Source organism: Antedon bifida, chromosome 1 (genome assembly GCF_963402885.1).
Source record: "Antedon bifida chromosome 1, ecAntBifi1.1, whole genome shotgun sequence".
Lineage (NCBI taxonomy): Eukaryota > Metazoa > Echinodermata > Crinoidea > Comatulida > Antedonidae > Antedon > Antedon bifida.
This window is the reverse complement of record NC_136226.1, coordinates 3461895-3477465: the sequence shown is the minus strand read 5'-3', so window position 1 is coordinate 3477465 and position 15571 is coordinate 3461895. Positions and strand designations below refer to the sequence as shown.

The 15571-nt window shown below is 33.7% G+C and overlaps 4 protein-coding genes and 1 pseudogene across 5 annotated transcripts in view; all 5 read left to right on the top strand.

Annotated features, from left to right (window-relative positions):
- LOC144838141 (uncharacterized) overlaps positions 1-1079 on the top strand; it is a 58523-nt gene extending 57444 nt beyond the window's left edge. Inside the window, exon 3 of the mRNA XM_078693505.1 lies at positions 1018-1079. The gene's annotated coding sequence lies outside the window, so the exon portion shown is untranslated. The remainder of the gene's footprint in view (positions 1-1017) is intronic.
- Positions 1080-2767: 1688 nt separating this feature from the next.
- Positions 2768-2888, top strand: LOC144854041 (5S ribosomal RNA; annotated as a pseudogene).
- Positions 2889-3284: 396 nt separating this feature from the next.
- On the top strand, positions 3285-5961 carry LOC144837857 (uncharacterized). 2 transcript variants are annotated; one of them, XM_078693158.1, is made up of 6 exons: positions 3285-3341; positions 3653-4414; positions 4586-4945; positions 5069-5124; positions 5448-5610; positions 5829-5961. In XM_078693158.1, the coding sequence occupies exons 2-6, from the start codon at positions 3889-3891 to the stop codon at positions 5864-5866; spliced, it is 1143 nt and encodes a 380-aa protein (XP_078549284.1). In that variant the 5' UTR covers positions 3285-3341; positions 3653-3888; the 3' UTR covers positions 5867-5961. The 2 variants fall into 2 exon arrangements, with proteins under 2 accessions (XP_078549284.1, XP_078549275.1); XM_078693149.1 differs by lacking the exon at positions 5829-5961 and having other exon boundaries at positions 5448-5664.
- Positions 5962-7050: 1089 nt separating this feature from the next.
- LOC144852344 (uncharacterized) lies at positions 7051-9671 on the top strand. The gene is made up of 2 exons (XM_078710131.1): positions 7051-8170; positions 8400-9671. Exon 1 carries the CDS (start codon positions 7459-7461, stop codon positions 8101-8103), a length of 645 nt encoding a protein of 214 aa, XP_078566257.1. The 5' UTR covers positions 7051-7458; the 3' UTR covers positions 8104-8170; positions 8400-9671.
- A 1878-nt stretch (positions 9672-11549) lies between these two features.
- On the top strand, positions 11550-15506 carry LOC144837484 (uncharacterized). Its single transcript, XM_078692625.1, has 3 exons — positions 11550-11654; positions 12285-14638; positions 14883-15506. The coding sequence occupies exons 2-3, from the start codon at positions 12299-12301 to the stop codon at positions 15051-15053; spliced, it is 2511 nt and encodes an 836-aa protein (XP_078548751.1). The 5' UTR covers positions 11550-11654; positions 12285-12298; the 3' UTR covers positions 15054-15506.
- The last annotated feature ends 65 nt before the right edge of the window (positions 15507-15571 follow it).

The window sequence follows — 15571 nt, the reverse complement described above, 5'->3', positions numbered from 1 at the left end:
GGCAGTTCATATCCAAAGAGCTGAATTATATTATTATTTTCTTGTTTTTCAAACGTCGGTACTTTCTGTTTATTATTTTGTTCTTTTTGTACATAGTGGCACAATAGCATTTTGTTCGAAATGTTTTTATTTATTTTATACTTTGTTTCATTTCTAATCCGTGTATCATGGCGTAAACACTTGGTTAATAATAAACCAATCTGGCAACGTCAGTCAAATATTCTAATAAGTATTTTTTTAATATAGGCCAACACCATGGAACGGGAAAATATTGAATTAGGCCTACAAGATGTTGAGTTTCATGCCAACTGGAAACTTGAAAATACAAGTAAATCATTTAAATCGTTAAATCAGCCAAGTATTGAACACCAGGAAGAAGACATGTTATCCATTGAGGCACTTTTATTTGAAAGATACTTATGCATGTCAGATGTTAAAGGAAACGATGAGAAGGATATTGCAAAAGCGAAAAAAAAAAAGCCGCTCGTGCAATATCAGAATTACCTGCCGCTGAATCAATCAAAGATCGTTATAAATCAATATATTTAGCATTAAAGTGTTGGTTTACAACCAATCAAAGCGAAAAAGAAGAAAGCTACAAGGAACTGAAAGGCCTTCTCGTGGCATATCAGGAAGGTCCGGAAGAAGAAAAAAGCATAATCAACCAAGCAACTGACTTAGTATATATTTAAAATGTTTTTTAAATGTTTCTTCCGAATTGTAAAACTGTTATAAAGGTTTATAATACACATCTGTAATTCCATTAGTTTTTTTTTCTAGATTCAACCTGCAACTATTGATGAGTTTAAATGGCTGCAAGACTTCAGTGATCTCAACAACGATGATAAACATGGACGCTCACAACAAATATCAAATAAAACAACAATTTATGTTGCAAGAGATGTGTTCTAAAATTGAAGGAATACTGAAGAAATGTACAAATGGTGCTGGGCCACTTCGGAATCCTGATTCCTGACTCAAACCTTTGAGCATGGCAATGACAAAACATCAACATAGCTTTTTTTGTCTCACTTTAGGTCAATCTATTTTGTATTTTTTCTATTAAGCAACCACTTTTTGTTGAAAGTTATGTACAGATACAGTGTACTGTGAGTGTACGAGAGGTAGGAGTATGTATTTAGCCGAACAGTTTAGCTTTGACAATAGTCTTTGTAATATATAATAATCAATACGCTTACATTTTAAACACAAATAAAGCATTGCTAAGCCGCCACACAATAATACTGAAATGAACATTGTATCAAAACTGTAACCTCTTTCTTGAATCTCAAAAACTGAGAAAGTACAAAATTAAGTTTGAGAAGTAATTGTATTATAGATATCATTTCGTGTGTTCCATGCCTTGGTAAGACATATTTTACAATGCTTGTCGAAAATATCACTTGCTAATTCATATTCATCATGGGTTCATTGAATTGGTGTAATTTTGAATTGAAGATCATCAAGTTCATCAAGAAATAAGTGGTATTTAAGATCTAGAGAGCTATTAGTAGTAAACAATTCCAAAAACATAGATAGTTGTTGTTGTATAATTCTTCTTTAAGTTACGGTTTTGTATTCAAGTAGTTTGCATTCAAATACAAAATGATATACAGTTTCTTTTTCATAACAATCACAATAAACATACCTTTCAAGTGGTAATGAATTGGAGCGAATTTTAAATTTTAGGCTTGAAGCATGGTAATTACACTTATCTAATACATATTTTTCTAATTTTGGTTCATTTTTATACCACATTGCATAGTGATACTTTAAGCATTCTCATGCCATTTCTTACAGTATTTTTAACTTTAAACCCATTAATTATTAGCATATTCTAAGTTAAAATGTATTTGTATACCACAGTTGGTTAAATAAATGTATATTATTTAGCCAGTTCTAACTTAAGGAGGGCTCTTAGTAGTACTTTTGGTAAACGAACTTCATCCATGTTGTTCAATATTTGGAAGTATGATATTCCCATATCTGATAATATGGATCCAAGCGATTGCCATCCCAGTTTACCAGTATATATATTTATACATGCCTAATTATGAAGAGCTACATTAAAATATGTAATAGAAGACCCTATACTAACCGCTTTCAATTCGATTTATAGCGCTCCCTCACTTCAGAAACCATGGATCCGCTCTTCCAATTCACTTTCATATTAGTAGATGATATCACCTCATTTACTAAACTTGTTGCAATTTTAGATTCATTGTTTATCGATGCCAAATTTATTATTGCATTACCCGATGTATTTAATTTTGATTATTCACATACTATTATTATGATATTAATGTCATGTACGTCGTAATTTTAAATCCGTTAGTTCTCGATCAATAGCGCATGTGTTGTTAGATTTCTCAGAAGCTTACGCCCTCTAAATAAAACAGTCTAATAATATTATAGCGTAAATTCCCCATCAAGTTGACAGCTAACCGGTCCTGACTAGGCTGCTACACCTAGTTAACATTTAATTTCCTTTAAATAACCCTTTTGTTTTATGGCAACGGCTATACGCCGCGTATACTCACTGATATGTATGATAATAATAGTGTGAGGCAACTGAATTGAAGGTAAGGTGTCTAAAAAATACTCTGCAGGTCTAATTAATAGGAGATCGAACACTATGATGTTTTCTAGCTGTTTATACAGTAAATTTGCAAATTGTATTTAAAACCATTCAAGGCGGTGCCCATTGACTTACTATACCTCATGGTTACAATTTACTGGTTCAAATTGAGCAAATTGAGCAAGACTAATATACGGCCATACTGCGTTGAAACACCGGTTCTCCTCAGATCACCGAAGTTAAGCAACGTTGGGCCCGGTTGCGTTCTGTATGGGAGACCGTCTAGAAATCGCAGCGGGTGCTGTATATACTGGAGAGTGATGGTGTAATGGTAATATCGGACTAGCATGTGATAGGCATGGGTTCGAGGTTATCTGTACCATACTAATTGCATCATTAGGCAAGATGCTTTACTCTCATAGCCTCATCCTTCGGATGGGATGTAAAGCCGTTGGTCCCGTGTACGTTAAAGAACTTGGTACACTATTCGGTGTGCTAATCGATATTTAGGCTATTTGGTCGCTACTATTTGTCATAATGTCAGTATTGTTTAAGTATGCACTGTAATATCTAACATTATATACCCGACACTTGATAAATATATTCTTAATCTTTTTAGGCAATGAATGTATAAATATGTACATTAACTCTAAGCTAATGCAAGAGCTGCGTAAAAGGGCTTATGGAAAACTTGGATGAGTCATCGAGGAAATATTCCTCCTCCTGAGGAGAGGAAGAAGAGGAAGTGTAGATAAGGCTATAGGTAATGCTGGATTTGCCCAGGAAGCAAACATAAAGTGTATTTACTTAAGCTCACCCTTTTGGTCTCTGTTATGCTACTAGACCTTAATTTCTTGTTTGAAATCAGTCATGCAGTTATTATAATACATTGTGTGATATTACATCATTCGTACCATTGTGTTACAGCTTTATGTTCATGCTATACTGCAATTGTCTGGTCGATAATAACAGCTCAGCTCCCAGGCTCAGAAATAGCATTACAAAAATTGTACAGTTATGAGCTAATGAAGTCAAAGGTGTTTTTGCATAGACCAATGTATTTTGCTTTTACAGAACAAAATGTCACATGAACAATGCTACGAAAGATCAAGCCGGTCATGTCTAATACTAACTCGCTGACCTGCGTCATCTCTGTACCTACAATTCTCAACCGACATTTTTCAATATTGGTCAGAATTCAAGATACACTGTAAGACAGGTTTTCTCTCCCAGTTTGAATTTTAAATTTGTATACAAAACTAAATATTTTCAACCGATTTTTTACAATTTTAACTTTTTTTTAAAAAAAAATGGCAAACAATGAAACTGAGACAAAATTCATGACCTTGAAATCTGACTTCAGTGAATTCTATACATTCCACAAATACAAATGGTTGAGATTCTGCTTTTTTGACAATCTACCCTTGGAGGATCTCACCAAGGCAGATTCAGGAAATGATTTACTAAATTTCCTTGAGGACATTGGGGCTATTGCATCTGATGATGTTCATCTTTTATCAGAAGTCGCTAATCTGTCATGTCTGAAAAAAGCCAAACGTCTTATAACTCAGTATATGTCAGATGGAGGTCAAAATACAGCCAGACGAAAGCACCTGTCAGACTATCGGAAAAGGCTGTTTGAGGCATTACGAAACGTTGGGTTAGATGAAAAAAAAGGAATTATTTCTCACTATCATTTGAAATGTGAATTTGAAACTACCTGGGATGTAGTATTTTATCTGGAGAAACAAGAACTTCTACAAGATAATCCAGAAAAAATACAGAGGTTTGCAGATCGTCTTAACAAAAAGGCAAGAAACCATCTACTTGGCATTAGTATGTGTTTTCTGTTTTGTTACAAAATTATTTAAAACAAGTAGCTGGTTAATGCTAAATTCTAAAATATATAATTTTAAATATAAAACATTTTCCATGTGTTTTTACTACAACGCATTTAGTACGATTTTGAGTGTATATGTATAACTACCGGTATCTGTTTTGTTTAAGTCGTCAAAGTACCCATACCTATAGGAAAACGAAAAACTGAGGATCCGGAAGATCAACCATCTCCAAATGAGGTTTTAGCATTATGTTATGACAAACTGCAAGAAATTGAATCTTACCTTTCATACCTTGGTTGCTGTGAAGTTATAGATTTAACAACAGGATCTGTAGTATTCTATGTATCTTTAGTTGATCCGAGAGCCCTTACAAAAATATGGAAACTGCATCAAAATGGGCAACTTCTGAAAGACATAGCCGAAATACTGTGTACAGATAAACATCGACAGGAATTTGAACAGAATTGGGAGACACAGTTTGATCAACAGGTATACAAAGAGGCTCTTGATAAGCTAAACAGAGAAGGTAAGATTATAATTAAACTTGTAGTCTCACATTAATTTAATTTAAATGTTACATTAAGCTTGGTGAATAATGTTTTGACAAAGTTGATGATGATTGATACCATGTTCGTTTGTTTCTATATAGGTCGCACGATTAGTAACAGCAAGCATAGAAATGCAGTAGACACATCTCACAATGAGGTATACATAACATTAAAAGTATTTAAAAGCATGTATTATGTTTGTATTTTTTGGCGGCTTGTTGAAATATCTAGTAGCCACGTTAAGGCTCACATAATGTGTAAGATGTGGTAATTACTGTATTATTTTTCTTAGTACCTAACCCATTTTTGTTTTGTTGTCACTATAGACGTCTTTTGTCACCAGAAAAAAAGTATTTACTTTAATCTAATGACCATTTGTATTGAATCGAAATCAATTAAATGCTTTTGTGTTTTCATCTGTAACCTGAATAGTTGTATCTTCTTTTATATACTGTACTTTTTTCTACTTTGTTTCCACAGAACATTTTTACGACGATAAACAAGATGCTCGAGCTAATTACAAAAGCGGAAATACACGTAGACCTAAATTATTTGGATCTTGGGTATATTCGGCATGCCCCTCTTGATTTGAAAGATGAAAACAAAGAAGAAAAATGTTTTGTTGGGGAGGTGTTCTTACAAGGTATTGGCCTTTCCCTTTCTCAAACTGGATACGGCCTTTTCTAACTCCTGAATACCGCCAGGTTAAAAGAAATGTCATAATTTCTGTCAGATTTTAAAAGAAAGATTTTGTAAAAGCTTGGAGAAATGAGATAGGCCTATAAATCAACATTTCAAAAAGATAAATAAAAAAGATACATAATATTATACAAATTTGTAATTACATTTGTCTCTTGTTAGATTCGACCTGCAACAAAATGCTAAGTTTCAATGACTAGAAGACATGTCTCAACAACAAGGACAAACATCTCCGATCGATATTGTGGATATGTTTTACAATGTATCAGGCGTGGTCTTTATCACTATGTGAAATGTCAGACTGTACTGTACTCAATAATATTTTTACCAGTGCTATGACGGGGTGTTTGCATTTCTAATTAGTGGATGGATTTTATATTTTCCGTGTTCTCATTCTCTATAAGTAAAGAATGGGAATATGGAAATAGCGTGTTGATTTGAATAGCGGCATTCTCGGAAAGTTACAGCATCTATATAAATTATGCTTAATTCTGACATAGGCAAGCACAATGGCAAAACGTTGGGACAAATCTCCGCCTTGAATACCTACATCATCTATCCCAGATGTACCGCGAAACGTAGGCCTCTTGTTTATTTTCGGACCGCGCGTGTGAAGGTACAGTAGTTAGAAAAATAAAAAAATAAAGATCAAATTTAATATATTCATAAAGCATCGGAGTATATTGTTGGGATACATCGGGAGACCTTTTTGTTTGAAATCGAGTGAAACCCCGATAGCCGAGTTGTTGAGTCATCAGGCATCCTTCAGTCAAGATTGACTATGGAGACGACATTGGAGAGATTTTCATCCGTTTTCCAGTGAGTCTGTGTGAGTTCCAGTGGCTGATCTAGATTTTCTTTTCAGATACCTCTCTTCATTTTCCATACGATATCTTTCTTCACTGTGTACAAGTCCTGCCTTAATACAATCTTTCCATGATTTTCGGTCATCAGCCTTTTTTTCCCAGGTGTTAACATTGATGTCCATTGCCTTCAAATCTCTTTTACATGCATCTTTGAAACGCAAAAGTGGACGTCCTTTGGATATTTTACAATTCGCTAGCTCACCGTACAACATAAGCTTTGGAGTTCTTGTATCGTCCATTCTTCTGACATGACCAAGCCATCGTAGTCTTCGCTGTCTAATTAATGTAAATATCGAAGGAATGCCACATCTATCAAGGATACTGTTGTTTGTTACCCTGTCCTGCCATCTGATATTTAAGATAGTCCGGAGACAGCGGAGGTGAAAGACATTTAGTTTCTTTTCTTGTCTAGCATAGGTTGTCCATGATTCAGCTCCATACAAGAGGACGCTAATGACACATGCCATAATACACTTTTATCTTCACAGCACAAGGAAAGCGAGACTCAGCTAAAACAAGCAACAGAGAAATGTCCAGACAATGTCGAGTGGACGTTTATGCTTGGACTCATAACATGGAGAAGATACACAAATATAAACAAGTTTGAGTGGTCTGATGAAGTTAAGCGAGCTAAGAAAATCATGAATGAGGTCTTGGAAGTAGATGCAGATCATGCATACGCTAAGACGATCTTAGCTGATATATTCAGACGAAAATATGAGCAACATTCTATGAGCATTACAGCATTTAACCAAGATGTTGGCCACAGTCTGATATTCAAAAACCTGGAGGATCCTCGTATAATCGCAATAATGAAGCTACTCAAAGAAGCAAAGGAGGGGGCTTCTAGGCCAAGGATATATATAGTCTCATAGCTCAATGCTATATCCGAATGGGTGATTGTATACGTAAACGAGTAAAAGGAAATGACAGGCAGTGATCCAAAGTACGATTCAGTATACTTCAGAAAAGCTCATGAAATTATAGAATATGCAAAAGAAAATTTTAGTGAAGCAGCGTGTATCTTTGTTCAAGAGGCAATTCTTTACCGAAAGAAGAATGACACAGAGAAACAATTGGAGTGTCTTGAAAATGCCATCAGACTGCAACCATCTGACGTCGGAGCCAAAATGCAAAAAGCAAAGGCCTTACTCTCTCTGGGAAAACATAAGGATGCGAGTGCCGTATATGATAATCTATTATCTGATTTTAAAGACGATCCATTTTTTCAGTTTAATCTGAAACAAGTACTTGCAGAACTGTTGCCTTCTTCTGATGATGGATCTTTGATGGGTGAGGAATTAAAAGAATTAAGAGAATGCCAACTTGAAATGGAATACAGCATTCTAATGGGTGATGATGCTATAGTTGCTAACATCTCTATTGTGCTGCAGAAAGGCCGAAATATACTAAACCATGCTATGCAGAAATTTGGAAAGAAATATGGTTATCCCGTAGAGCCGGCAGACTCCCGTTCCAAGCCTAAAAAACGTAGATTCATAAAATCTTTAGATTTCATTATTATTCGGAACGGAGATTGTACATCTGTTGTCAGACAAAATACAAGATAGACTAAAACGATTTCATTGGACAGATTTTGAAACTAAATTCAAACCTCTTTTTGATTACTTTGTGTCGGTAAGTGTATTATAATTCTTTCTTATACATATTCTATTATATTATTTATAAATAAATATTTACATTCGATTCTACAGCTGTCACTATTACTCCTATCTAGATGACTCAGTTGCGATAGTCAGTTAATATGTACTATATTGATCATGGCTAATCATTGTATTTGAAGTGTTTTAAATTATTGTTGTTATTACCAGCATAGTAAATAATACAACTTTACTTTTTCTTTTAGATTCAACCCGCAACTAATAGCAAGTTTGAATGGCTCAAAGACTTCAGTGATTTTAACAACAAAGACAAACATGAACTTCCTTTGGAGAACTCGGAAAAAACAATTTCTGTTGCAAGAGATATGTGCTCTAATATTGAAGGAATACTTGACGAAATGTACAAATGGTATTGAGTCCTGAAAAGGAACTCTATTATATATGAATGACAAAGCTGATCAACTAACGCGAATCTGTTATTCAGTTTCCCTATTGAATCTATTTGCAATAAACACCCACTTGTTTGCTTAACATTTTGTATAGAATGTAAAGTATAGAAAATCCTTTATTATACTGGAATAATTCATCCAGTAGTAACGGTAAACACAAATAAAAGCTTGTTTTGATTTTTGATGAAAGCTCCAAATGCTTTCAAGCGTGTTAAAATGTGGATGTCAAAGTTCCTCTGGTATGGGGAATTACAAAAAGTTCAAGTAAAATATTAAGGCACATTTCAATATAAATATTAAAATCTCACCCAACTCCCCCCTACCCCCAACCCCCCCACCCACATTCCATTTATAAATTTCTAACCCAGTAATGTAACTTATAACGTTTTTCTAACCCCGCAATAATGTAATTTATGTTTCTAACTCCATAATGTTATGACGTTTCTAACCATGTAATGTAATTGATGACGTCTGTATTTGAATATTTTCCTTTTCTATGGAATGTAAATATGAACTGTTTTAATCCTCTGTATTTCTGTATATATTATGCACAAATGTTTCTATTTAAATATCTTTGCTACCATTTTAAAATCTTTTTGACAAAATGGTGTCAGAATATGCTACATAATTTTTCGCCGATCTTTTATCCTTATTTATTTGGTGGTGATACATGGCATTAAATCCTTCACCCTGGTATTCAATAATCTCCGCTACATTGCATCGTTATACTTGTTATTATACTTTACTTAATTATATTTCATATTATACTCTAATTGTTATCATTATCCCTTTTACCATTATATTATATAACTGCCTGGTTTATCTTAACCTCTATAATTTAATTTTTTTTATTTTTTATTTTATGTACCTTCACTTTTATATATTTTTTTTTAGTCTACTCCGTAGAATTGTTACTACAATTATAGGCCTACGGGGGTCACGACCTAAAGTTCAGTGAACTTACTGTGACCTCCATCCACCTACATTTAATATATGTATACTCATGTTTGTTCAAATTATATATATATATAAGTGAGTGGAAAAATAAACGAAACGAAACGAAAGATGTATTGTCCCTCTGAAAAAATAATTTGTAACAAAATTGTTGTTGAATATGCTATTTTAATGTCACATAGGCCTAATAGTTATCCACTTTGACCAAAAACTGGATCGAAAAAAAGAAAAATGCATCCGTGCGAAGTGTTGTTCATATAGTCTTGTATTCGAAAATGTGAATGATCCTCCTATAGTACAAATAATGAATCTTCTCAACGAAGCAAAAGAAAATGCTACTAGACCAAGAGTTTTGAGTCTCATAGCTAACTGCTTTATCCAAATGTGTGAGTGTAGATGTAGATGAGTCAAAGGAAATTGGTTGAACAGCTCGAGTACAGCATCATAATGTTGAAGAATAAAATACTATTTTGATAGATTTAATATACGTTTATACAAATGTATTGATTTGCGACGAATGGAACATTCCAACCTCTTATAGTCTCCCTATAATTATTTGGTTTAACACAAGTAGGTACATTTATGGGCTTAAAGAATAAACTTAAAACATTTAGATATAGTATGACAATACTGTAGGCCTAAATTCGTATTAACCAGTTTTGGTCGCCATTTAAATCGCAAATTTTTTACTGTGAGTGTGAGTACTGTTAGATATATAAACTTTACTTTATTACTGTGAGTGTGGGTAGGCCCTGTTAGATTATAAACACATAATATACAAATAAACTTTATTACTGACAGTTGCTTCTCAACGTTTGTATTAATTAATAATTATCAAAAAATATAAACGTCGTAGTGGTGTATTGTTACATTTACTATTTTAATCGACTATGACAGTGACAGTTTTAACATAGTATTAAATTGCAAATGTTTTACTGTATTTAGTGATAGGTATATTATTTATAGGCCTATAAAACATGAAACAAATATTTGGTTACTGAGTGGATAAACAATATATTTAAAAATTGTTCCTCTTTGTAGGCCTACCCATCCTCTTCCCCATTCCTCACCCCTAATGTTACAAATTGGGTTTGTTTAAATGACAAAGTTTTGTGACATGTTTCCCTTTCGGAAGAAATTCCAAGGGTGCTAATTTCAGTTGAGTACATAAATCATTGTCTATTTATTCGTTTCTGTAAACGACAATGTATTATAGTCCTGCGGTACGTACATTTGAAATCGCCAGTTTTTTTACGCTTAAATGACTATGTATTCGAGAACCATCTGTGGGCACGACCTAGATGGTCTAGTTTATATTATCATATGAATGAATACTTTCTTACGATTCACTACATGTTTAAACAAGTTGTCTATACAGTCACCCATGCGTATAATGTGGTGAATTTCCAGGACAATTTGGAAGTATAATACATGTATAATATCTGAACGAATACCATGGTAATAGCAGTCAATATTTTGGCATTTATAATGTTAATCACCCATGCGTATAATGTGGTGAATTTCCAGGACAATTTGGAAGTATTAATACATGTATAATATCTGAACGAATACCATGGTAATAGCAGTCAATATTTTGGCATTTATAATGTAAATCACCCATGCGTATAATGTGGTGAATTTCCAGGACAATTTGGAAGTATAATACATGTATAATATCTGAACGAATACCATGGTAATAGCAGTCAATATTTTGGCATTTATAATGTTAATCACCCATGCGTATAATGTGGTGAATTTCCAGGACAATTTGGAAGTATAATACATGTATAATATCTGAACGAATACCATGGTAATAGCAGTCAATATTTTGGCATTTATAATGTTAATCACCCATGCGTATAATGCGGGGAATTTCCAGGACAATTTGGAAGTATAATACATGTATAATATCTGAACGAATACCATGGTAATAGCAGTCAATATTTTGGCATTTATAATGTTAATTTCTGATGATTACGTGATTTTATTGAATTCTACAACGATTACGTGTCAGGCCTGTTTTATTGCTTGAAGTTTGTTTTTTTTCGAATTTGCAGTTAGTTCGGACATTTCATTACAGTTACACAAGAAAAGGAGGTTAGTGGCTTAAATAAATGTGTAATTTATAGAGAGAGTCATAAGGTTTACAAAAGTCTATTAGCACGCATTTGTAAGTAAGCTGAATATCCATAACGTTTGATTTATTGAATTACGCAATATGTCTCTATTTCTCTCTATTTTCGACGAACAGTATAGGCATAATATACACACATCTCTAAAGTCAATTCAATTCAACAAACATTTATTTCTAAAAATCCCATACAAATAATACTAAGCATAAAAATGAAAACCATCCTGGAAGTAATTGTCTCAGTTGGCCCTTTAACAAATGTGGGTTTTAACACTAAGTGTCACTTTCATACAAATTCATATTTCCAAAATTCTACAAAAGTTGGAATGTTATGGGCCCCAATAATTATTTTATCAATTATTGATTTCGGTAAACATAAGTACAAACAATAACAAATTGCTTAATTGTGCCAAGGAGTAAAAAAAGGGACAAACAAAATAATGAATGGTATTGAAACCAGTTCGTATCGTATTTGAGTGGATTTAGTCTCTTAAGAACGATAACAATCCAGTGTCAACATTGCAATATTTCTATGCCATTAGTCTACAAAGTTATTCTAATCTTCCTAGTTAAATCATCTAATTTTCTGTTTTCAGTATATGCCTACACCATGGAATCGGAAGATATTGATTTACAAAATGTTGACTTTCATGCTAATTGGAAACTTGAAAATACAAGCAAGTCATTCAAATCGTTGAAACAGTCAATTACCGAACACCAGGAAGATACAAAATCGTTTACTATCGAGCTGCTTTTATTCGAAAGCTACTTATACATGTCAGATTTTAAAGGAAACGATGAGAAGGATATTGCGAAAGCAAAAGAAATAAACGAGGAAGCATTTCGTGCCATATCAGAATTACCTGATAAAATACCTAAACCAATCAAAGATGGGTATAAATCAATATATTTGGCATTGAAGTGTTGGCTCACAACTAACCAACGCGAAAGGAAAGAACATTACAGGGATCTCAAAATCCTTCTTACAGAATATCAAGGTTCCGTAGAAGAGGATAAAAGAAAGTTTCAAGCGAGTGTCCATGCAACCAAAGGGTTTGCGCTGTCAAGGTTGAAATATTGTCGGTACAAGGAAAGCGAGACTGAGCTAGAGAAAGCAACAGAGATATGTCCAGACAATGTCGAGTGGAAGTTTATGCTTGGACTCATAACATGGCGAAGATACACAAATATAAACAAGTTTGAGTGGTCTGATGAACTTAAGCGAACTAAGAAAATCATGAATGAGGTCTTGGAGGTAGATGCAGATCATGCATACGCCAAGGCGATCTTAGCTGATATATACAGACGAAAATATGAGCGACATTCGCCGAGCATTACAGTATTTAACCAAGATTTTGGCCACAGTCTGATATTCAAAAACGTGGAGGATCCTCGTATAATCGCAATAATGAAGCTACTCAAAGAAGCAAAGGAGGGGGCTTCTAGGCCAAAGATATTGAGTCTCATAGCTCAATGCTATATCCCAATGGGTGATTGTATATGTAAACGAATAAAAGGAAATGACAAGGAGTGCAGTGATCCAAAGTACGATTCAGTATACTTCAGAAAAGCTCATGAAATTATAGAATATGCAAAAGAAATTTTTAGTGAAGCAGCGTGTATCTTTGTTCAAGAGGCAATTCTTTACCGAGAAAAGAATGAAACATACAAACAACTGGAGTGTCTTGAAAATGCCATCAGACTGCAACCATCTGACGTCGGAGCCAAAATGCAAAAAGCAAAGGCCTTACTCTCTCTGGGAAAACATGAGGATGCGAGTGCCGTATATGATAATCTATTATCTGATTTTAAAGACGATCCATTTGTCAAGTTTGACGTAAACCAAAACTATGCACGTTTTTTTATATCGATAAAACAACAATATGATCAGGCAATTTTCAGAAACCAAGAGTGTTTGAGGATTGCTCTTGAGTCATTTGTAAAAAACTCTCCTGGACCGATTGAATTTATCGATGAACAGCAGAGCAATGTTGCTAAAGTAATTACCTATTTAAAAAAACATTTTGATTTTGAAATTCGGGATTCGAAAGGTCGAGATAAAGTTCAACCGACTATGGAAAATGCACAGTTACATGAAGATATAGGTGACTTTGAAAAGGCTTGTTCTTACTACGAAGACGCTTTAGACGCTTTGAAGGAGTTTAGAAAAACTCATACAAACCAGGACCAGGAGCTGTTGACAAAGATACGTTTGAAGATCGCCAAGGTAAATCTGGAGATTGGTAATCTTGATGATTGTAGAAAGATGCTAGACAGAATTAGAAGCGTGAGTTGTACGAAAAAGCAAGAAGATCTTCGTCAACAAGTTATAATGGACTTACTTGTAGCAGAAGGAGAGAAAGCAGCAGAATCAGGAGATAAACGTAAAGCGATAGAAAAGTTTACGCAGTCAACAAAAATGGAAAGTTTAATTGGTGCAAAACGATTATTAGAAGAAACGAAAAAGACGGACGACACTGAATTGAGAATGTCTGCTTTGAAAAGTATTGCTTCTGTCGCTAAAGGTAACAAAAAGTGGACTAAAGAGATTAATCTGAAACAGGAACTTGCAGAACTGTTGCCTTCTTCTGATGATGGATCTTTGATGGGTGAGGAATTAAAAGCATTAAGAAAATGCCAACTTGAAATGGAATACAGTATTCTAATGGATGATGACGATGTAGTTGATTATATCTCCACTGTGCTGCAGAAGGGACGAAATATTCTAAACCATGCTATGCAGAAATTTGGAAACAAACATGGTTATCCCGTAGAGCCGACAGACTCTAGTACCAAGCCCAAAATACCTAGATTCAAATCTTTAGATTTCATTATTATTCGGAACACAGATCATAAATCTGTCGTCAGACAGATGCGAGATAAACTAAAACGATTTAATTGGACAGGTTTTGAAACTAAATTCAAACTTCTTTTTGATTACTTTGTATCGGTAAGTGTATTATGATTCTTTCTTATACATATTCTATTATTGTCATTTACATTCGATCCTACAACTGTCACTATGTACAGACTTATATCTAGATGACTTGCGATAGTTAGTTAACATTTAAGTGATAGCTGCAAAATTGGGTATCATTTAGAAGTAGCTAAATCTCAAATATTTATCATGGTTAATAATTGTATTAAACTTATATGTAAATAATACAACTTTACATTTGTTGTTATTCTTTTAGATTCAACCCGCAACTAATAGTAAGTTTGAATGGCTCAAATACTTCAGTGATTATAACAACAAAGACAAACATGAATGCGCACTGGAAAACTCGGAGAAAACAATAACTGTAGTCAGAGATATGTGCTCTAATATTGAAGGAATACTTGACGAAATGTACAAATGGTATTGAGTCACTGAAAAGGAACTATATTATATATGAATGACAAAGCAGATCAACGAACGCGAATCTGTTATTCTGTCTCCCTATTGAATCTATTTGCAATAAACGCCCACTTGTTTGCTTAACATATTGTATAGAATGTAAAGTATAGAAAATCCTTTATTACACTGGAATTAATTCATCCAGTAGTAACGGTAAACACAAATAAAAGCTTGTTTTGATGAAAGCTCCAAATGCTTTCAAGCGTGTTAAAATGTGGATGTCAAAGTTCCTCTGGTATGGGGAATTACAAAAGTTCAAGTAAAATATTAAGGCACACTTCAATATAAATAATAAACCCCTCCCCCCACAATCCATTTATAAATATATGGTTTAAATGTGTTATATAAAGTTAAATGTGTTTATTGTTTTGTATTATTGTATGTATAATGGTAAAAGAAAACCTGCGAGTTTGGTTCGGTAGTCGACAAAACGTAATTACTGTATTTATAATAATTTAGAATAAAATGTTAAGTATTAGTTTTTAC

Coding starts and splice junctions, on each gene's coding strand:
- LOC144837857 (XM_078693149.1), top strand. CDS start 3,889: ATGGCAAACAATGAAACTGAGACAAAATTCATGACCTTGAAATCTGAC. Junction 4,946..5,068: donor TGATAAGCTAAACAGAGAAG/GTAAGATTATAA, acceptor GTTTCTATATAG/GTCGCACGATTAGTAACAGC. Junction 5,125..5,447: donor TAGACACATCTCACAATGAG/GTATACATAACA, acceptor TTGTTTCCACAG/AACATTTTTACGACGATAAA.
- LOC144852344 (XM_078710131.1), top strand. CDS start 7,459: ATGACAGGCAGTGATCCAAAGTACGATTCAGTATACTTCAGAAAAGCT.
- LOC144837484 (XM_078692625.1), top strand. CDS start 12,299: ATGGAATCGGAAGATATTGATTTACAAAATGTTGACTTTCATGCTAAT. Junction 14,639..14,882: donor TTTTTGATTACTTTGTATCG/GTAAGTGTATTA, acceptor TTATTCTTTTAG/ATTCAACCCGCAACTAATAG.